The sequence below is a fragment of the Cnephaeus nilssonii genome, assembly GCF_951640355.1.
Source record: "Cnephaeus nilssonii genome assembly, chromosome: X".
In the NCBI taxonomy this organism is placed as follows: domain Eukaryota; kingdom Metazoa; phylum Chordata; class Mammalia; order Chiroptera; family Vespertilionidae; genus Cnephaeus; species Cnephaeus nilssonii.
Genome location: NC_137071.1, coordinates 110,152,319 through 110,174,582, shown reverse-complemented (window position 1 = coordinate 110,174,582; position 22,264 = coordinate 110,152,319). Strand labels below are relative to the sequence as shown.

The window sequence follows — 22,264 nt, the reverse complement described above, 5'->3', positions numbered from 1 at the left end:
TAGCACATAACCTAGCATTATCTGCTTAAGTGTTAGGTATTAATTTAACAATATTAACTTCTGCCTTCTGCTTAAGTAGGAGAGAGACTAAGGAAAAGGGTGAGTATAGCAGCTCTCACACAAAACTGGGTATTCAAGTAAGCCTATAGAGGCCGACTGGTCAGTTATCTATGCATTGGAATTGAGGGACAAAAGAGATCTACCCTCTAACATATCTGCTGTATTTTTCTGCCTTAACCCCTGAACAGGGATGCTTTGATATGTGTGTGTGTGTGTGTGTGTGTGTGTGTGTGTGTGTGCGCGCGCGCGCGCGCGCGGGCACTTGGCCCGAGTGGGGATTTGCACTGCAGCTAACTAAGGCTGGCGCTACAGTCCTTACAGCAGGCACCTTTTCAAAGTCTTCATTCAGCAAACATTTTTAGTTAACCCAATCACTGCCAGGTGTCGTCCGTCCAGGAACTGGGGGTTTTGTAATAGACCAGGCTCGCATCCTTGCACTACTTCATAGACGAAGGAAACTAGGTACTAGAAAAAATTCTCTGAGTCAGAATTTTTTAAACTTTAACCCAATCCAAAGAATAAAGTCGCTTCCTGTACTAGTGCGCAGGCGCTGAGCCCGGGTGAGGCGGAGCTAGTCTGGAGCAGCGGAACTCCGCCTAGTCCTATGGGCGGGTGGTGCCAGAGCCGCACATGCGCCCTGCAGCCTCTCCCGGTAGTGGATTCCTCTGTGTTGAGCGCGAAATCGCGGAGATGAAGTAAGACATCAGCTTCTTTCTGAGAAGTGGGGAGATGGGGATCGGTTGGGGGTGGGCTGCGGGGGTGACCTACTGGGCTGGGGTGGTCTGCCCGGCCTAGGGGCGGGAGCGGCTCGAATTCTAGAAAACTAGTCCCCTAGTTTTGCTCTCCCTCATCCCCGGTCAGGCCGCACTTAATTTGTCTACTCTTCCACCCGCTGTGCAGCCCTTTAACGAAAGTGAAGCTGATAAATGAGCTGAATGAGCGAGAGGTCCAGCTTGGGGTGGCGGATAAGGTGTCCTGGCATTCCGAGTACAAAGACAGCGCCTGGATCTTCCTGGGTGAGGTTCCCATCTTTCTCCAGCAGTGCTCCCCAGTCTCTACTGCGCTGCTTCCTAACATTTCAGCTTTTCCTCCCTTCATACCTCCCGACATTCTTCACCTAGTTTTATTTCTTTCTGTTGTCTGCCTATAAATCTGTTTTCCATATTTCGTTTCTCCCCTGTCTAGTTTGCTCTCCCTGCAACTCAGTGCTGATAGTTACCTTCTGCCATTCACTGTACTAAGAGTCTTGCCACTTTGTTTCTCAGACCGTTATTATTTGTATAGTTGTTTTTTTATTTTTCAATTACAGTTGCCATACAATATTGTATTAGTTTTAGTTGTACACATAGTGATTTGACATTTATAATAACTTACAAAGGGATCACCCCATTAAGTCTGAAACCCATCGGACACCGTACTTACTTATGACAGTATTATTGGCTATATTCTCTCTTTTTAAAAAAATATATTTTATTGATTTCAGAGAAGGGAGAGGGAGAGAGAGATAGAAACATCAAAGATGAAAATCATTGATTGGCTGCTTCCTGCACACCCTCTACTGGGGATCGAGCCCAAAACCTGGGCATGGAGTCTGAAACCCAGGCATGTGCCCTTGACTGGAGTTGAACCCAGGATCCTTCAGTCCCCAGGCCGATGCTCTATCCACTGAGCCAAACCAGCTAGGACTTGGCTATATTTTCTATGCTGTATTTCCCATCCCCATGACAGTTTTGTAACTATCAATTTGTACTTCTTAATCCCTTTACTTTTTCACCCATCCCCCACTAACCTCCCTCTCCTCTGGCAACCATCAATCTGTTCTCTGTATCTATGAGTCTGTTTCTGTTTTGTTTTTCCATTTTTGTTTTTTAATTCCACACATAAGTGAAATCTTATGGTGTTCGTGTTTCTCTGTCTCAGATCATTATTATCAGCTGAGGAAACTGAGGCACGGAGAAGTTAATGGTATTTTTAAGGTCACATAGCTAGTAAGTGGAACAGCCAGAACTATGGGATTCTAGAACTCATGGTATTAGCCACTATTCCATATTACTGCTAATTCCTTCCCACCCTAATCTCCTTCCTTCAGAATTCATTTTCCTCATCTGATTAGCTCTCCTTCTTTTCAAGTTCATATTACCATCTCTCTATTCACTTTGTGTCACATCCAGTAATTTGACAGTTTGTTCGAAGAGGTGATTGCAACAGTCATGGTGCTAAGCACTTTATATTCATTGTTTTATTTAATTCTTATAACAATTCTGTGAGGTAAGTACTAATATCCCCACTTTATAGATGAGGAAGGAAACTTTTTTTAAAAATATATTTTATTGATTTTTTTTACAGAGAGGAAGGGAGAGGGATAGAGAGTTAGAAACATCGATGAGAGAGAAACATCGATCATCTGCCTCCTGCACACTCCCCACTGGGGATGTGCCCGCAACCAAGGTACATGCCCTTGACTGGAATCGAACCCGGGACCCTTGAGTCCACAGACCGATGCTCTATCCACTGAGCCAAACCAGCCAGGGCGAGGAAGGAAACTTTTGCAGGGGAATTTATTTCCTATGAAATGCTTAACGATTGACTAATCCTTAGTCTATGTGAGGTGGAGTTAATATTTGCATATTTAAACTGATTTTGGATCTTAGTGGTGAATTTGTGAGTAAGGAGCAGATAAGTTCAAGATACGTTTGTGGAAGCTGAGTTTTGTTCTGGAAGCAGTCTTCTTTTTCCATAAGAGTTTACCTGTGAGGAGGATTAGTTTGGTTAGTGGCAACTTTGACCTTTCTACTCAGTCACTCCTTTTTCTGTACTGTTGTTGCAGTCTATATGCACTTCTGTCATTGCATCAGACTATGAGTTCTCTGACGGCAGACCTTGTGGCTTACTCTTTTTTGCACCCTCAGTGCCTGGCCTAGTGCATGGTATTAATAGACATTTGGTAAATGTTAGTTGAACTGAACTGTGTTTTTCTCTTCTAGGAGGACTTCCCTATGAACTTACTGAAGGAGATATCATCTGTGTATTCTCACAGTAAGTCTCCTTTCATGTCCTGCCTTCTGGGTTGTCAGACTAATTTGCTTCCATAAGGTATTTTTGTGGCATCACAAAAGCCATTTGTTTTCATTCTAGGTTGACTGGCCGGCCTGCATGGTGAGGGCTGGAGTTCCTACTCTAGTCTAGGTCAATCACAGGACATGGTTCTAGAACTCTCCCAGTGTGGAAAATTCCAAGAAGTTGGATGTTTTAGGAGACTGTCTTGGGAATTCTGGTCTATTTTTACTTCTTTTTCACTGAGGATTGTTCAGTGTGGGCCTACAGTGGAACAGACTGCAACTCCCAGGAAGATACTATGTTGGCCCATCTCCTTGGGCTCTTATAAACTAGGGGCATTTCATGATCACAGGGCCCTTTTGGGCCCACACCTGTGTGGCCTTGTAGAATTAGGGCAAAGCACAGTAGAATTGGTGAAAAACAAAACAAAAGTTTTAGGCAGTAGTTTGCTTTCTTTGTTTCTAGATGAGTGTAAGGATAGTGAGCAGAGTCTGTCTCTTTACCCAGAGGCTGAGAATCAAAGGCTGATGAGGAACACAAATGAATAGGAGAACCTTACATTTTTCATTCTATGAGATGATCGCAGCAGCACTGGGTGGGAGAGGGTCTTGGCAGCTCACACTGGTAGTGGCAGCAGATTTAGGAGCGGGGCTGGGTACAACCCTAGAGCTACACAGAGTGATTAGACAGTCCTTAGATCCAGGGGGCCTTGGCAGCTCACAGGAACAGAGGTCCATGGCCCCTGGGTTGTGTAGCCATCAGGGGCAGAGGACTATTGCAGGGAAGTTGGATAGCATGTACAGGTAGAGGACCATGGCAAACAGGATGTAGCAAGCAAACATAGCCAGCACACCCTGGCAGAGACATTGCCATGGCAGGGGATGGCTGGGATCACCCCATAGGCAGAAGGCCCTGGCTTAGTGGTTGGGCAGCATTCAGGGCAGAAGTCCATGGGAAAGACATTGGGCAATACATGTGAAAGGGCCATGGTGGAGGGCCTGGGCAGTCCACACAGGCAGAGGGCCATGGCAGGGATAGAGGTTGCTTCTTCCAACTTCTAAGCATCAGGAAGTTCACAGAAGGTGCAGCCTATAATGTCTACCCCTTCATGGTACCTCTACCTGCTCCAGCCTTCCATCTAGGAGCTGTTTTTGTCTTATTTGCATTGAGTGATGATCAGCTAGTGTGTGGATTTATTCCAATTCTCTGCTATGGCTACACACATTGCTCTTCATGAAGATTGCCTTTGTCACTGATAACAGTGGCTTTCAAAAAATAGTTTGTTTTCTGATTATCAAGGTAATGTATGTCATTATAGAACATTTGGTGAAAAAAGGTATAAAGAAGATAATAGAATGTACTTTAAGGAAAAACTGTTAATTTGGTGTACTTCTTTATCATTTTTAAAATTGCTGGGCATAATTTCCAATATTTGCTGCTATAAATTATACTGCTATGTTCATCGTGGTATCTATATCTTTGTATGTATTCCTGATGGTTTCCTTGGTGAAATTAGGGATCCATATATTAGCATTTTTAAGATGTTTTATAAACATTGGATATTGCTCTCTGAAAAGGTTATAGCAATTTCCATTCTCACTAGAATGCCTATTTTTGTGACTCCTAATCAGCAATCATTATCTTAAAAATATTTGCCATATGGTTTCTCATTGTTATTTTACTTTGCCTTTATTTCATCATCAGTGAGGAGTATATTTTTTCATAGATCCATTATTGTTGGTTTTGTTTTTTTTGTCAATTGTCTGTTCATATCCATTGCCTATTTTTTTCTATTGGTTTGTTCCTCATTTTCTTACTGATTTTATAAGAGCCCTTCATGTATTAAGGATATTAACTCTTTATTATAACACTTTGTCATGTATTGTATTACTATGGACTTATTTTATTAAAGTTTGATGTATTATACTACATTGCCATCATTATTATTTCTTGATGTTCAAATTATTCCAATGTGGTCTGTTAGGAGTCCCTTCAAGCCAGCTTCTATGTTCTTTTTTTTCTTTTGTAAGAATTTCAGGCTTAAAACTTAAAAGTTATAAAATAGTATACAGAATACTTTTATCCCTTTTATTCAGAGCTCCCAGATGTTAGCATTTTACCATATTTGCTTTATTGTTATTTTTCTCCACATATACATATTTTTTTCTGAACCATTTGAGAGTCAGTTGCAGACATGATGCCCATTTATTCCTAAATTCTTCAATGTGTATTTCCCAGAACCCAAGGACATTCTCTTGTTGAATCTCAGTATAATGATCAAATTCAGGAAATCAACACCAATACAATATTATTATCTAAAGACTTTATTCAGCTTCACCAGTTATCCTGATAATGTTCTTTATAGCAAAAGGGAAAAAATACCTTTCTTGTCCTTATCTGTGATATAAATTGCAAATAATATTTTCTCCTAGTTTGTCATTTGTCTTTTGACTTATTGTGATTTTTATGCTATGAAGGATTATTATTTTTATGCATTCATTTGTAATAATGTTTAAATTATCTTACAGTAAAATGGGCTTTTTAGGAATTTTAATACATTTATAGATTTGTGTAATCACCCCCACAATTAGGATGAAAAACAGTTCCAAAAACTCCCTCATGCTGTCACTTTATAGTCTCCTCCTCTAGTATTCTATGTGGCCAAATTTATCAGTCTTTTTTTTTATTGCTTCTGGATTATGAGTCATAATTAGAAAGTATTTCTCCCTACCCAGCCATCTGTGTTCTTGTCTAGTACTTGTGTGGTTTCAATTTTATGCATTGAAATCTCTGATCCATCTATAGTTATCTGGTATATAGTGTGAGATAAGGATCCAATTTCATGTTTTTTTCAAGTGGCTATCTAGTTGTCCCAACAACATTTATAAAAATGCCCATATGTTCCCCAGCAAAGTGGGATGTCACCCTTATATATGACTAGAGGCCTGGTGCACAAAATTCGTGCACTCGGGGGTGTGGTCCCTCAGCCCAGCCTGCACCCTCTCACAGTCTGAGAGCCCTCGGGGTATGTGCAACTGACAGGGAGTAGGCCTAAGCCAGCAGTGGGACATCCTTAGCACTGCTGTGGAGGTGAGAGAAGCTCCTGCCACTGCTGCTGTGCTCGCCAGCCCTGAGCCTGGCTTCTGGCTGAGCGGCGCTTCGCCCTGTGGGAGCGCACTGACCACCAGGGGGCAGCTCCTGCGTTGAGAGTCTGCCCCCTGTTGGTCATTGCGCATCATAGCAACCAGTCATTCCACCGTTTGGTCGATTTGCATATTAGCCTTTTATTATATGGGATTTTTCCATATATACATGAGTCCTACTTTGAGACCTATGCTATAGTCAATTTTTTAGAATATAATTTTTTTCTGATTTCAGAGAGGAAGGGAGAGGGATATAGAAATATCAACGATGAGAGAGAATCATTGATTGGCTGCCTCCTGCACGCCCCTACACTGGGGATCAAGCACACAACCCGGGCATGTGCTCTTGACTCGAATCGAAACCGGGACCCTTCGGTTTGCAGGCCAGCGCTTTATCCACTGAGCCAAACCAGCTAGGGCTGCTATAGTCAATTTTAATACATGTTTCAGGGATTCTTGAGAAGAAATTGTCATCTTTTTATAAGATTTGAATACATCTCTATATCTACTAGTCTGACATTAATATTTGTTAGCAATTTAACTGTTATATTATTAATTGCATGTTTACTTGTATTTATGTTACATAACTAACTATATATCAGTTACATTAACTCTCCTGACCTTTTTTTGTTAACTTTGTGTTATAAATTTAAAGTGGTATGTTAAAATCTCTTATAACTTTCATTATGTTTCTCTTTGTATTTCTAAGTTTCATAATTAAAATTTTTTGATTTGTCAATTTGTGCATAAAATGTCACAACTTGTACTTTTATTATGTATTAGGACCTTTTTGGGGGCCTTAAATTCATCTTCAATCTTAATATTACCACCCACTTTTTAATTGGGTGTTCTTGTTATATCCTTGTCTAACTTTCAATTTTTAACCTTCCTATGTTATCTTGTTCTAGATTTATTTCCTGTACAGATTATATTATTTGAATTTTATTTTGTCATCCCATCTGAAAATTTTTGCATTTTAAATCAATAATGTTTTACTCTTTTATAAAATAAATAGATATGGGGAGATCGTTAACATTAATCTGGTACGGGACAAGAAGACTGGGAAATCCAAAGGATTCTGTTTCCTCTGCTATGAAGACCAGAGGAGCACAATTCTGGCTGTTGACAATTTTAATGGGATAAAAGTGAGTGTGGTTACTAAGCAGGATTTGGCTGGACTTTTACCATGTAGGGGTTTGATTTCATTACCCACTTGATCTCCACAGGCTCAAGGACAGTCTGGTCAGCTGAGTATTTTGTGAGGGTTGTAGAGTTATGGGGACATACTGACCAACAAATGATCCCAGGAAATAATTCCATTGGCTCATGATCCTTCTATCCTATTCCCTTTTCCCATCTCTTACTAACTTATCTCTCTAGGAGCATAGATACCATGCCTCCCTCCCCCCCCCCACACTCCCCCCCAATCCTCTATTTCTCACCTTTTCCTCCTCACACTCCACTCTTATCTCAGGTGTATTGGAAAACAAAGAGACTAGCAAACACTGCTCTTCCATGCTGTCCTGTGTTAGGGGATTTGGTGCTCTATCTTGGCTGCATGACCTAGGACATAGCTGTCATATGCCTCTACTGACTTAGCAATCAATACTGGGCCCTGGATATTCTCTAGGTAAAATCTAATGACAAATTCTACAGAACTAACTCATTCTGAAGTTTTCTGTCCGCCTTTCCCCTAATACCAACCCCTATAAGTGAGACATTGGGCTGAGATCAGGCATACCTATGCTCCACATGGTCCCTACGCTCATTTAGGAAAAGCATTGCAGTTGAATGAGCATTGTCACAGGCTGGGAGTTGACATTTGACTTGGAGAGTTTGTCACTGATTGCACCAGAATTGAACAGTTGGCAACTATAGGACAGGGTGGAACAAGGTTCCATGCTTGATTTTTAAGAGAGTCAGCAGTCAAAGGGAGTCACTATAAAAGGAAGGTTTTCAAAGATGTTTTGAAATGGGGAACAGGATAGATGACAGAAGCTGATTAGGCCAAAGATAAGAATAAAAATCTGCTTTTGTATTAGAATTATAAAAGCCAGACATTTTTCAAATTTCAGATGGCTTTGCCTATAGAATAAGTATGTATCTGCCTGAATGTTTTTGTTTTAAGTGAGGGGTTAATGTTTTTGTTGCTCACCAGGAGAGTGATTTCAGTGAAAGTATTAGTGTGAGCCAGTTGTTCTGGTAGGGTGGGGGTGGGACAAAGTGTGAGGGCTTAAGAAAAAAAAAGAGTGGTCTTTTCAGGACTGGATGAAATAACCAAGTGGTTGAATAGAGCTAGAAAACAACAAAGTAAAACAACACAACGGTCTTTCTAGATTCCTCCCCCCCTCCCAACTGTTGGTCTGCCTTAGCCTCATTCTAATTGCTGTGTCGAGGAAGCAGCTGTAGCATTGGGCTCGATTACAGGAATTTCTTCTAGCTGCCATGGTATATTACACTATAAATTATTGTTACAGATTGACGGTAATTCACTGTTTGTACATATAAATTATGCACTTTTCTCTGCTGCTTGTGGGCAGAACTTCCCAGTCTTTTTCACTTCACAGCACATGTAAAACATTAAGATATTTGTATGGCACCCTGGGGTAAGCTGAGGAGGCTACCTAGTACAACTGCCCCATGGGCTCCAGCTGCCCCAGGCCCCACTGGTTATCCTGAGAGCTGAGGGAATTAATATCTAGGTATATGTGCATGACACACCAGTTGGGCAGGTCTGTTTAGAGATTTTTCCAGAAATAGAATTAGCAGGAAGGTAGTGGGTTTAGTACAAACTATGGTTCTCTGCAGCTGGGTTCAAATAGTTTGGTAGGAGTGATGTTTTTGCTGAAACATTGCCTGTCTATCTTAGATTAAAGGAAGAACTATCCGAGTGGATCATGTGTCTAACTATCGGACTCCTAAGGACTCAGAAGAAATGGATATTGTGACCAAAGAGCTCCAGGAGAAGGGCTGTGGGGCTCACACCCCCTCATCAAATTCATCTGAGGGCTCTGAAGAGGACAAACCCACCAAAAAACACAAAAAAGGTAAAGCGTTAGGGCCTAAGAGAAGATTCTGCGTAGTGTTAGTGTTTGATCTGACTAGCATTCACTGAGACTTGATAATCAATTCTTATATGTGGAGGGGGGAGGGAGGTGTGGGGAACCTTACTTTAATTGGGAAAGGAGAGATGGTATCATCAGAAGGCTAGTGCTATGGGTTGCACTGTGTACCTTGAAAATGCGTATGTTGAAGTCCTAACTGCTAGTACCTCAGAAAATGACTGTATTTGGATCTTTAAAGAGGTAATTAAGGGTGGGAATTGCCATATACAGTGACTTGACATATCAAGGGTGACAGATCCAACTTGGCTTCCCAAAGGCACTTTTCTGGAAGGATAGACTGACTGCTTGATGCTACTGCCAAGGATGCTTTCCTTTTGCATATCCCCCATCTCCTCCAATTCCCTTTTCTTTTTTTATTAAAAAAATATTTTTATTGATTTCAGAGAGGAAGGGAGAGTAAGATAGAAACATAAATGATGAGAAAGAACCATTGATCGGCTGCCTCCTGCACGCCCCCTACTGGGGGTCAAGCCTGCAACCCGGGCATGTGCCCTGACCTGGAATCGAACTGTGACCTCCTGGTTCATAGGTCACTGAGCCATGTTGGCCAGGCAATTTCCCTTTTCTTATTGATTGTACCTCTTTTTTCCCCTCCAGACAAAAAGGAAAAAAAGAAAAGAAAGAAAGACAAAGAGAAGACTGATCAGGAGGAACTGGCAGAGCAGCCAGCCTCCTCTTCAACTCCTAGAAGCAAGATGATAAAGGAAAAGGAGGACCCTGGCTCTAAAAAGCACAGCAGCAAGAACTCAGAGAGGGGTCAGAAGCCAGAGTCTAGGGAGGTGCGGAAGCACCACCCCAGTTCCCCTGAGGTCAAGACAACCTGCCACGGGAGAGCAGAGGACCATGAGCGGGAGCTGAAGAGGGAGAAGTTCAAGCACGAGCACAAGTCCTCAAGCAGGAGGGAAGAAAGAGAAGAAAAAAACAGGGATAGGGACAGAGGTCGAAGCTCAGACACACATTCTAGCTGGCACGAGGGGCATTCTGAGGGACATAGCCGTAGAAGTAGAAGTAGGAGCCGAGATAAATCTCATAGGCCTAAAAAGGCCCGGCACTCTCCGAGACCTGGACCCCTCAAATCCCAGTGACAGCCGGTATCACTGAAGCTGAAGCCTGGGAAGCTACTCAGTGGAGTTAGAAATGAACTACATTTTTAAAATGCAGTCATATTCAATTATGCTTTATTGTTTCTGTATGTAAAATCTCTGAGGTTGCATTCTTTAATCCCTCGAGTATTAGAGTTATTGAGAGTGCAGTAGTTTCAACAGCCAAATGTCCTGGAGTTTGACTTAAAACATTTTTTAAAAATACATTTTTATTGATTTCAGAGAGGAAGGGGGGAAATAGACAGAAACATCAATGATGAGAGAGAATCATTGATTGGCTGCCTCCTGCACGCCCCACATTAGGGATCAAGCCTGCAACCAGGGTATGCGCCCTGACCAGGAATTGAACTGTGATCTCTTGGTTTACAGGTTGACACTCAACTACTGAGCCACACCGGCCGGGCTGTGCTAGAGTTTTGAGCAAAATTCATTGTCCCTGAGAATATGCTTGGTGTTTATCAGAGTATGTATCCTAAAATTGGGTTTTTAAGTATGGCCCTTGATTTTATGACTCCAATTAATGAAATGTCCAGGAAAGAGGAAATACCAGGGAATTCTAGTCTTTGTGATAGAAATTTAGATCTCTTGCAGTGACCTTTCCAGTTGGCAGGTAGACCCATAGAGTAGAGAAGTGCGGCTTAACTAGGTTTAGATAGCTTGATGTGAATGTGATAATGATTCATAACATTAGCTTGCTTCTGCCCCACCCCTTCCTGATTTTGAAAATTTAAACATCTTTTGCTTTTTTGGTTGATAAATGTCTCCACATTTTTTCCTTGCAATTTATTTATTTTTATTGAGGTGAAATACACGTAACATAAAAGTAACCATTTAAAAAAAGTAACCATTTTAAAGGGAACAATGTGGCACATTCACAGTGTTATCTAGTTCCAAAACATTTTCATCACCCTACCGTGAAACCCAGTACCCATTAAGCAGTTATTCCCCATTTCCTCCTCCTTGTCCCTGGCAACCACCAGTGTGCTTTCCATTTCTATGACTTTACCTATTCTGGACATTTCATATAAATGGAGTCATACAACATGTGGCCTTTTGTGTCTGGTTATCATTCACTTAGTATGTTTTCAAGGTTCTTCCATGTTATAGCAGAGAAGTACTTAATTCCTTTTTATGACTGAATAGGATCCCATTGTGTTTATCCTTTCCTCAGTAGGTGGACATTGGGTTGGTTAGCCAGGTCTCTATTCTTTTTTAAAACTATTGAATTTATTGGGGTGACATTAATTAATAAAATTAAACAGGTTTTAGGTATACAATCCTACAGTATATTATTGGTATATTGCATGGTGTGTTTACCACCCCAAGTCAAGTCTACTTCCATCACCATTTATCCCCCTTTATTTTCTACCTACCCTGATCCCCACTTCCCTCTGGCAATCACCATACTGTTGACTATGTCCATGAGTCTTTCTTTTGTTTCTTTGCTTAGTCCCTTCACCCTTCTCACCCAGCTCCCAATCTCTTTCCCACCGACAGCTGTCAGTCTGTTTTCTGTATCCATGAGTCTCTCCACTTTATTTTGTTCATTAGATTCCACATATAAGTGAAATCATATGGTACTTGTCTTTCTCCCTTTCCATGTTCCAGACATATCAGGCTACTTTGAGGTTTAGTCTGCTTTTCAAGGAGCTGCTCTTGCTGAGATGAGAACACTGTCCACTCACTGCATATCTATATGGTCTGCTTGGCAGTTCTTTCCCATTTTGAGAGTGTTGTCTTTCTGTTTTAGCAATCAGTCATTTATGAGTTGGTAGGAACTAGTTCACAGGATCTTAGCACCCCTGCTGAATTATTAAATTGATTTTCTACCCTACAAAACAAGACTAGAGCTTTAATAGTGAATGAAGTTAGGGTCCTTGGTGTGTCAGTTGGCTACTAGATTAGATGTGCAAGAGGTTTTTTTGGGGGGGAAAATGCCCAAGAGGGAAAATGAGGAGGGAGCTGGAGGAGTCAGGGAAAGCTGTCTGACTGATGTAGGTCTGACCTCTGGAGAAGAGAGGGAAGGAAAGAAAGAAGGTTGGGTAGGAAAAGTCCTATACTGCTGTGGAGTTCTAAGAACATTTTAGCAAGACCAGTGGTGTGTCCTTGAGCCAAAATTACTTGTCAGAGGAATTCTGCTAGATCAGCCTTGTTAAGCAGGACCTTCATCAGCCATGTGACCACTTTGCTTGCGTGTCCATCGTGCCAGTTGTTTGGTAGCAATTAATGAAGGCCCATTCACCTGCCTGAATCATTTTGCCTGCTTGGTGGCTTAGAGCCTCTTCCAGTGGATGCTCTCTGATAGGTGTTATCATGTGATACAGAAATCTTCACACTTAGCCTGCTCTCACATGTAAGTCCACAGCCTTTACACCAGACCTCCTTGTCTCTAATCTTCCAGCCTTTTTCCTTCCAGGCTAAACTGCCAGGCCATTCACTACTGCCCAGGAATCTATATATGCAATAGTCTCACGTCAGACCACTTCCAAACCAAGTCAAATGCACTGCTTGTGTTTCTCTTCAATTTTCCTTCACCCCTGAATGTGGCTATAATGCAGATACTATCCTTCTTCATTTTTCACTCACAAACTGAGCTGACCTATCTGTAAACTAAGCTGAAGCTTATCTCTACTTAATCTGGTCATATAGGAACTCCCAAATAAGTTTTCAATAGTGGCACTGATCTGCTCCATATCCCCTGGGATGTTATTTATATACTAGTAGCCCATTTGCAGGAAAAATCCTGCAAGCGGCCGCTGCGGCCGCATGCGCAGCCGCTGCCGCTGCTGTTGGGGCCACCACGCCTGCACCCACGCGCAGCTGCCACCTGCCCCGCTCCGCCCCACTCTGCCCTGCCCCGCCCCGCCCTGCCGGGGCTTTCCCTCTGGCAGCCATCTTGCTTTCTGCTTTTCCTCCGTCTTCCTTCTAAGTTGTCTTCAGTTTTCACTCCTCCCTCCCTCAGCGTATGCAAATTAACCGCCATCTTTGTTGGGTAATTTGCATACTCTCCCTGATTGGCTGGTGGGCGTGGCTTTGGCTGGTGGGCGTGGCTTGGGCATAGCAAAGGTGCAGTCAATTTGCATATTACTATTTTATTAGGTAGGATAGCAAAGAATAGATCTTATGGAATTGTGGGGACTGGTGAGGCAAATCTGGTATTTATAAAGGCAGGCTGGCAGGCTGGAAACTCTTGGGCAGGAGCTGACACTGCAATCTATAAGCAGAATTTCTGCAAGGAAATCTCAATTGTGCTCTTAAGTCCTTTGACTGATTGGATGAGGCCCACCCAAATTATCCAGGCTAATCTCCTTTACTTAAAATCAACTGATTGTAGATGTTAATCTACAAAATACCTTTACAGCAACACCTGAGTTAGTGTTTGATTGACTAATTGGATGCTATAGCCTAAGCCAGTGGTTGGCAAACCTCGGCTCTTGAGCCACATGCGGCTCTTTGGCCCCTTGAGTGTGGCTCTTAGACAAAATACCACATGCGGGTGCGAACGTACAGTGCAATTGAAACTTCGTGGCCCATGCGCAGAAGTCGGTTTTCGGCCTGGGTGAGTCTATTTTGAAGAAGTGGTTCTAACGCCCAGACACTCAAGGGGCCAAAGAGCCGCATGTGACTCTCGAGCCGCGGTTTGCTGACCACTGGCCTAAGCCAACTTGACACCAGAAAGTAATCATCACAATTTACTCTCATTGATGGTGATAGGGGGGCAATTTTAGAGGTTTCCACTTGGCTTTCCTCATTGTGACAGCTCTTAACCTATAGGCTAGGGGTGGGGAACCTTTATTTCTGCCAAGGGCCATTTGGATATTTAACATCATTCGAAGGCCATGCAAAATTATCACCCTAAAAATTATCCTGGTATATTTGGTCAAACATTTAATTAACTCACCACTAATGCCTTGGCAGGGCCGGACCAAATTATTTCATGGGCCTTATATGGCCCAGGGGCTGGATGTTTCCCACCCCTGCTGTAGGCCAAGAACCCACTTGGTGCCCTAACTGGTTTGGCTCAGTGGATAGAGCGTCGGCCTGCAGACTGAAAGGTCCCGGGTTCGATTCCAGTCAAGGGCATGCACCTTGGTTTCGGGCACATCCCCTGTGGGAGGTGTGCAGGAGGCAGCTGATCAATGTTTCTCTCCCATCGATGTTTCTAACTCTCTATCCCTCTCCCTTTCTCTCTGTAAAAAATGAATAAAATATATATTAAAAAAAAAGAACTCACTTGGTAGTTACTCTCAAGCATCAGCTCAATTCCAGTTACACACTTAAGGACTGGGAAATAACACTGGTTAGGCCTGCAGGGCCACTGTGAGTCCTATTTTAGCCAGCACTTCAGTTATTACTCAGCCCTCAAAACCCCTATTCTAACAAGGGCCGTGATGATAATTTGGGTTCTGGTATCAATGTCAACTTTGATTTTGACTCCAGTATGCCTCAAATGTCTGGCTGTTCATTCTCCAGTGTATATATAGGCAAGTGAGTGGCTATAGGTCCCTTTGGGAGAAATGCTAGGGAAATCATCACCTACTTCATTGCCCTTCCTTCTAGGGACCCAGCTACCTCTTCCAGATCTGGAAATAGGCTGAAGTCTGGATATTGAGCAAGGAATTAGGCCTTTTTATTGACTTTCCTCAACCCCTTGCTTCTCTACTCATGTCTTTTTCAGCTTGTTGGTTGTATGTCTGTATTGTTCCAAAGGGTACCGTGGCCCACTTGCCATCTCCACAACTCCCTGTGGGTAAAACCCCCTTGGATGTCCTTCAGACATGGTTCATTTTGGTATTTGTGGTCTCCTGGCTTCTGGTGAATAAGCACTTCTACCTAGTGTCTATTACTCTGGGATCCCATCTTTGTGATGGTCTCTTACTGCCATCTCTAGCCTGCAGAGGAGGCCACTTCTGGATGTAGTGATGTTGGTGCCCCTTTCACCAGTGACTTCCTGATGGAGTTGGTGAATAGTGAATCCTCTGGGCCCTCCTGTGGAACAGGATCCTCTGGTGTGCTTTTCAACCTCATAATTATCCACTCTATCATGCCCACTTCCTTCTGCCTTTTCATTCCCTTTTTCTTTTTTTTGGGGCTATTTGTAAGGAAAACTCAGGTATTTCTACTTTGTTCAGTGGTGGCCATGATTTTCTCCGGGCCTTTAAGAGCCACCTTAGTAGCGATTTCTCCCCCCTTCTGGTTGTTGCCAGGGCATTAATCCTCTGTTCGGAGAAAGTGCTCCTAAGTCTATAGAATTCTCACTTTCTTGGCCCTCTTGATATAGCACCCTCAAAATCCAAACCCACTGTTTCCTTGGCTCCTGGCAATACCTGCCAGCTAATTCTTGCAGCTCTTCAGGGTATACTCTTTATTAGGCTCAGGCGCTTTCCCAGCCATACTATGCTGGGCTTTAACCCTAGTTATCAGCTTAGTTAACAAGAGGGAGGAGCATCAGTGGGAGAAGCAGCTTCTGCAGCATCTACCAACACAGGGCAAGTGCTAGCTCTTACTAGGGAAGAGTGGCCAGATGTTCCCACCCCATGCCTCAGGGTCCCAGGATTTTCCAACCACATGAAATCATGTTGTCCTGACTTGAGCAAAGCAGACCTGCAATCTTAAATATTGAGTGTTTCCCTGGAGTTTTGAAACTCTATTATGTTCTCTCATTGTTGCTCAGCTGTGTCTGCTGTACCACAAAGGGCCTCTTTGTAAACACCACAGAAACCCACTGGCTCTCACACTTAGCTGTTAGCTATTTATTAACTGTCATCCATTTCTCATTACCCTATTGTTGGGCAGTGTCCAGCCATCTCCACTGTCTCTGTAGACCTTATTCCTCTCATATTTTTCAAAAGTTTGAATCACCACTTCTGCAAGGCCATTTTCAATTTTCCCAGGTCATCTCCAAAGAAATCTTTAGCAGTTGGACTGTAACCCTATACCTGGGACTATCCATGTCCCACACACCCCTCAGGACAGTGTCCATTTTGCCCACCAGGCAATGACTGAATTAGTCCCAGAACCCCACCTCATCACAGTCTGGTTTTTTGGACCACCACTGGCACCATTTGTGTTAGGACCTACTTCTAGGTCCTCCAAGAAGTAGATGCCAAGATAGGACTAAACGTAAGAAATTTATTAGGGTAAGCAGCTGTGAGGGAAAATGGGGAGGGAGCCAGAGGAGTCAGGGAGATCTGTCAGACTAGATGCAAGTTTAACCCCTGTGGAGGAGAAAAGGGGAAAAAAGAGTATATAGGAAGAGTCTTAGACTATGTGGTACAGTTTCAAGAATATTTTGGCAAATAGTCTGTCTGTATCCGGTGGGGGAGACATCCCTCCATGGACCCTGAGCATCCCTGTACGTTCTTGGTCAGGGTCTTTCAAGCAGGGCTTATCTGTCTCTTGTTACTGAACTATTTCTGTAGGGAAAGGTGACCACAGTGTGACTAACATTTAACGGCTCGCTTCCTAGGGGAGGGGCACTGGCTTGATTGCTCATTGGTCAAAAAGTCCCAGGCCCTTGACCCCAGATTCCTCAGCTGTGTGGTACTTCCCACTGTATGGGTAGCATCCCCCGGAGCCTGTTGCATGGCCTGGGGAACTTGGGGGACGGGGAAACTGGCAAAACTACTCATACTCATGCTGTTTGCTGTGTTGTAATAAACTGTCTTGTTCTAACCCATTAAGTCTTACTATTTTCTACACCTGTGAAGTAGTGTCAAGTCTACTCTGTGCTATTCTTTGTGAGGTTGGGGTTCTTCCCTGACAGCATCTCTGACTCAAAGTTGCCTGTTAGGGGAATTATGTGTCTCATAGGAATGGCCTTTCTTAATATCTATGCCACATTCAGATATTGGTTTAGAGCAGCCCGTGGGAAATGTGGCCTTAGTGAAGATGCAGTGATAGTGTATCTCAGCTGCTGTAGTGTTGGATTTCAGAGCGCAGCAGCTGTGCCAATCAATCACTTATGTTCTCTGCAATTAGAGATCTGTGAGGCACATATACACCCTGCACTAGGCCCAGCTTAAAACAACCAACTAGTCAACGGTTTTAGTTGATCTTTGGGAACAGCAAATGCTTACTGTTTCTTTCCTGGGTTTACTTCACAGAAGATAGTTGGAATTCATTGGTGGAAAAATTCCTCAAAGCTGAATAGCCACACTGAATGAAGTGCTCCTTTAAGAATGCTTTTTAAGTCTAGCCAGCGTGGCTCAGTGGTTGAGCATTGACCTATGAACCAGGAGGTTACAATTTGATTCCAGTCAAGGCAGATGCCCAGGTTGTGGGCTCAATCCCCTGTAGGGGGCATGCAGGAGGCAGCCAATCAATGATTCTCTCTCATCATTGATGCTTCTATCTCTCTGTTCCTCTCTGAAGTCAATAAAAAATATATTCTTAAACAAAATAATGCTTTTTAGTTCTTGGCATATCAATATTTCTCTCATGTGGCCTAATTAACGCCCTAGTCTGTCCTTTTTTTTTCTTCTTTTAACCTATTGAGATATATATCTAATAAGTATCTGTCTTGGAAGTTTATGGACTCAATTGAATCCTAAATTGGAAATAATCCTTATTGGGTATAGGGCATCCCTTCTATAAACATGTTTTGAAGCTCTTTGAAAGGAATAACCTGATTAATTGTCTAAATGGCATTCTAGTGAAGTATACAGTGCTCCACAATGTAATGTTATGACTAAAGAATAAAGTTAAATATTTCCCCATGTCTTTTATTTTATCTGAAAATGTAAACTTGGAAGACATAATGTTGGGTGTGATTATTTGCACTAGAAGGATTTAACCTAGCACTCTTCCTTTACTAAATAAGTTTACCCTGATTTCTGTAAGTGTTGTTAGAAACTATGTCATAAAATAGATAAGAACAGGTTATATTTTTTTCAGTAGGAAATAATCAGCAATTACATTTGTGATAAGCAATTGGTATTCTATAAATTATGACCAATAGTATGTCATCAAAGACATATTGGTCCCTAGATGAATCATTAACAATACTGAAATTATGTGCCAGGTCCTGGGACAAAACCATATGACACGTTAATTAAGTTACTTGGAAGTGTATGCTTGTCACAAAGGTATATAGTTGTTGTAATTGTAAATTTAGTTTAAGATCAATATATTCTCTATAATGAACATCAGTCAAAAATTTAGTTACTTTTGACAGCATAGAATTTAGAAGAGTACTTTGGAGATGATTGAAGATGACCTAGCCTCTTCAAAGAAGCCACTGAAAACATGTCTGAACTAGTGCTTTTTTCCCTCATGCCTCATAAGCTGAGGCATTTGATATCATTCCATTCACTTTAGGTTATGGTTAGAATTGGCTTACGGAATGATGTGGATGATTATGATGATGTTTCTTCAAGATAAAGGCATTTATTAGCAAGCAGCTAACAATAGCCAAAAAAATCTTGATGATTGTTAATTTAAATCTCTAAGTTTGGGAGAAAATGGGAGACATCTGTAATACTATCAACAATAAAAAATATATATTTTTAAAAATAAATGTTTTAAGTTCTTTGGATTTTTATTAGTATACCATATCATTACTAAATCATAAATATTGTTATCAGAGTGTATATCTTATTTTGTGAGATGATTATTCTTACTTTATATGTGCATTTCTATGTGTTTATACTTTCACTATCCTTTTCATGTTCAGTGACTATATAGCATTCTTCCCTATTATTAATACACCATACCAATTCCTCACTTGGATTGTTTTAATTTTTCATCATAATTAATAGTACTTCTATGAACATTTTTATACAGATTCCTTTGTACAGTTTTCCTTTTTTTAAAAAAAAAAAAAGATTGATGGACTTTGTTGCCGGCCGACGCTCTATCTACTGAGCCAAACCAGCTAGGGCTCCTTTTGTATTATTCCTTTGGACCACATTCCCCAAAATGGAGTTACCAGGCCTAAAAGTACAGATAGAACCATAGCTTGTCTTATGATTATTAGATAACTTTTCAGAAAGGTCAAATTTGTGAAACTATCAGCACTGTAGAGTGCAAATGTAATTCTTTCCCTACATTCTGGACAATACTGGATTTTTATCATTTAACTCACTTTTTCTTCTCTGGAAGGAATACTGTGATACCTTCAGGTTTTTCTAATTTGCATTTTCTTTTATTGCAAGTGAAGCCATGCATTTTTTTCTTTTTATTGAACTTATTGGTGTTACACTTGCTTACAAAATTATACAGGTTTCAGGTGCACAATTCTACAACACATAATCTCTACATTGTACTATGTGTTCACCACCCCAAGTTAAGTCTTTGTCCATCAACATTTTTGCCCCCTATGCCCTCCTTCACCTCCCTGCCTCCCTCCCAGCAATCACCACACTGCTGTCCATGAGTTTTTTTCTCTTTTCTTTTTTGCTCAATCTCTCCACTTCCCACACCCAGCCCCAGCCCCCAACAGCTGTCAGCCTGCTCTCTATGAGTTTGTCACTATTTTGCTTGTTAGTGCATTTAAAAAATATATATTTTATTGATTTTTTTTACAGAGAGGAAGAGAGAGGGATAGAGAGTTAGAAACATCGATCAGCTGCCTCTTGCACACCCCCTACTGGGGATGTGCCCGCAACCAAGGTACATGCCCTTGACTGGAATCGAACCTGGGACCCTTGAGTCCGCAGGCCGACGCTCTATCCACTGAGCCAAACCAGTTTCGGCCGTTTTGCTAATTAGATTCCACATATGAGAGACATCATATGGTACTTGGCTTAGTTCACTTAACATAATGCTCTCCAAGTCCATCCATGCTGTCACAAAGGGATGAGGCCATGCATTTTTTTTTTAAATATATTTTTTTATCTCAGAGAGGAAGGGAGAGTGAGAGACAGAAACATCAATGATGAGAGAGAATCATTGATCAGCTGCCTCTTACATATCCCCTACAGGGGACTGATCCCACAACCCAGGCATATGCCCTTGACTGGAATCAAACCCGGGACCTTTCCGTCTGCAGGCCGACACTCTATTCATGGAGCTAAACCGGCTAGGGCCATTTTTATTTTTAGTGCTTTTGTCTGTTTATTTATTTTTCTTTATATTTAAATGGCTTCATCTCCAAGGATTATAGATACTAGCTTCTACATTCTTAATGTATTTGGGCCAGCAGGCTTTGAACAGCTGTGATAGGCACCTTTCCTCCCATTTCAGTGTTTACCTTTTGACATTTAGTTCATTAGACAAAACACATCTTTAAAAATGAGGACTTACTTAAATTGAAGCTCCAAATGCAACCATAGAAACAGATCAAAGCACTGGCGCCAGGAAATAGTAGCTGTTAAATAGCACTTCAGCATTCTCTATCTCTTCTATGCTCACTTCCCTCCCTCTCTGCCTATCTCTCTTTCTGCCTTTTTGAGGTAGGATATTCAGTTAGACTACTTTTAAAATCATATGTCATTATAATTGTTATCCATAGAATATTTTAGGAAGGATACTTGATCCATTTTAAAAGAGATTGCTTCTGGAGAGAACCAGGTAGCAGCTGGGCGAGGAAGGGGCAAGAGGCTTACTTTTCACTGTACTGTTTGTACTTTTGAAATCCGAACTAATTATTATTATTAAAATACTAGAGGCCAGGTGCATGAATTCATGCACAAGTGGGGTCCCTCGGGGTGGCCTACGGGGTTAGGGCCCCAGTTTGCACTCCCAGGTTCACAACCACAGCTCGTACCCCCAGCCTCACAGCCCCGCAGCCCCGCCTGGCACCCCACCTTGGCCTGGTGCTGACCCCTCACCTGCTCCATCATCCCACCGGCGGGGCTACTGATTGGGACTGGGCCCTCTGCCCAGCTCCCTCAGCACCTGGGAGCCAGGCAGCAGCCCGCCCCTGCTGCTACCGCTGGTCGCCATCTGCAGTGCGATCAGTGGGGCAATTGGGCCCCTGCTCGCACACACCGTGGCCTGGCTCTGCCCGCTCACCTGCTCCACTATCCCACTGTGGTCCCGCTCTTGTTGGGGACCATTGAGGCTGGCAGCACCTCCACTGCCACCAACTACCAGCACCGCATTGCCGATGCCTGCCATGTTCTGCGCCGCTCCCCGGTGGTCAGCACACGTTGAATGACCGCCCAAGGGGACACTTTGCATATTAGGCTTTTATTATATAGGATGCTTTAGTTGGCCCTAGTTAGTTTGGCTCAGTGGATAGAGCGTCGGCCTGTGGACCAAAGGGTCTCAGGTTCAATTCCGGTCAAGGGCACATACTTGGTTGCAGGCTCCTCCCCAGCCTGGCCCTGGTCAGGGCTCTTGCAGAAGGCAACCAAACGATGTGTTTCTCTCACATTGATGTTTCTCTCTGTCTTTCCCTCTCTCTTCCACTCTCCCTAAAAATCAATGGGAAAATATCCTTTGGTGAGGATGAAAAATAATAATTAAAAATATGTTTTAACTGATTTTTAGAGCGGAAGGGAGAGGGATATAGAGATAGAAATATTGATGAGAGAGGGACATCATTGATCAGCTGCCTCTTGCATGGCCCCCATGGGGGATTGAGCCCACAACCTGGGTATGTGCCTTGACTGGGAATTGAATTGGCGACCTCTTGGTTCCTGGGTCAATGCTCAACCGCTGAGCCCCACTGGCTGGACAGATTTTTATTATTTATTAACAAATTAAAGCTGTATGTGTAGGATCTGTGTTTGTCATTATTGTGAACCTTTAAAAAATGATTTTAAATGTTAGGCTGTTGCATGTGATGAACTTCAGTACATAAGGACAGGAATGACTGAGCAGATGAAGG

The 22,264-nt window shown here is 42.4% G+C and overlaps 1 protein-coding gene across 1 annotated transcript; it reads left to right on the top strand.

The window, feature by feature from the left end:
- Positions 1–685: 685 nt before the first annotated feature.
- RBMX2 (RNA binding motif protein X-linked 2) lies at positions 686–18,966 on the top strand. Its single transcript, XM_079765099.1, is given in 7 exon segments — positions 686–755; positions 961–1,076; positions 3,045–3,096; positions 7,276–7,405; positions 9,130–9,307; positions 9,983–10,440; positions 10,442–18,966. Coding segments are annotated over 7 exon segments (1,044 nt in total). The 5' UTR covers positions 686–690; the 3' UTR covers positions 10,487–18,966.
- The last annotated feature ends 3,298 nt before the right edge of the window (positions 18,967–22,264 follow it).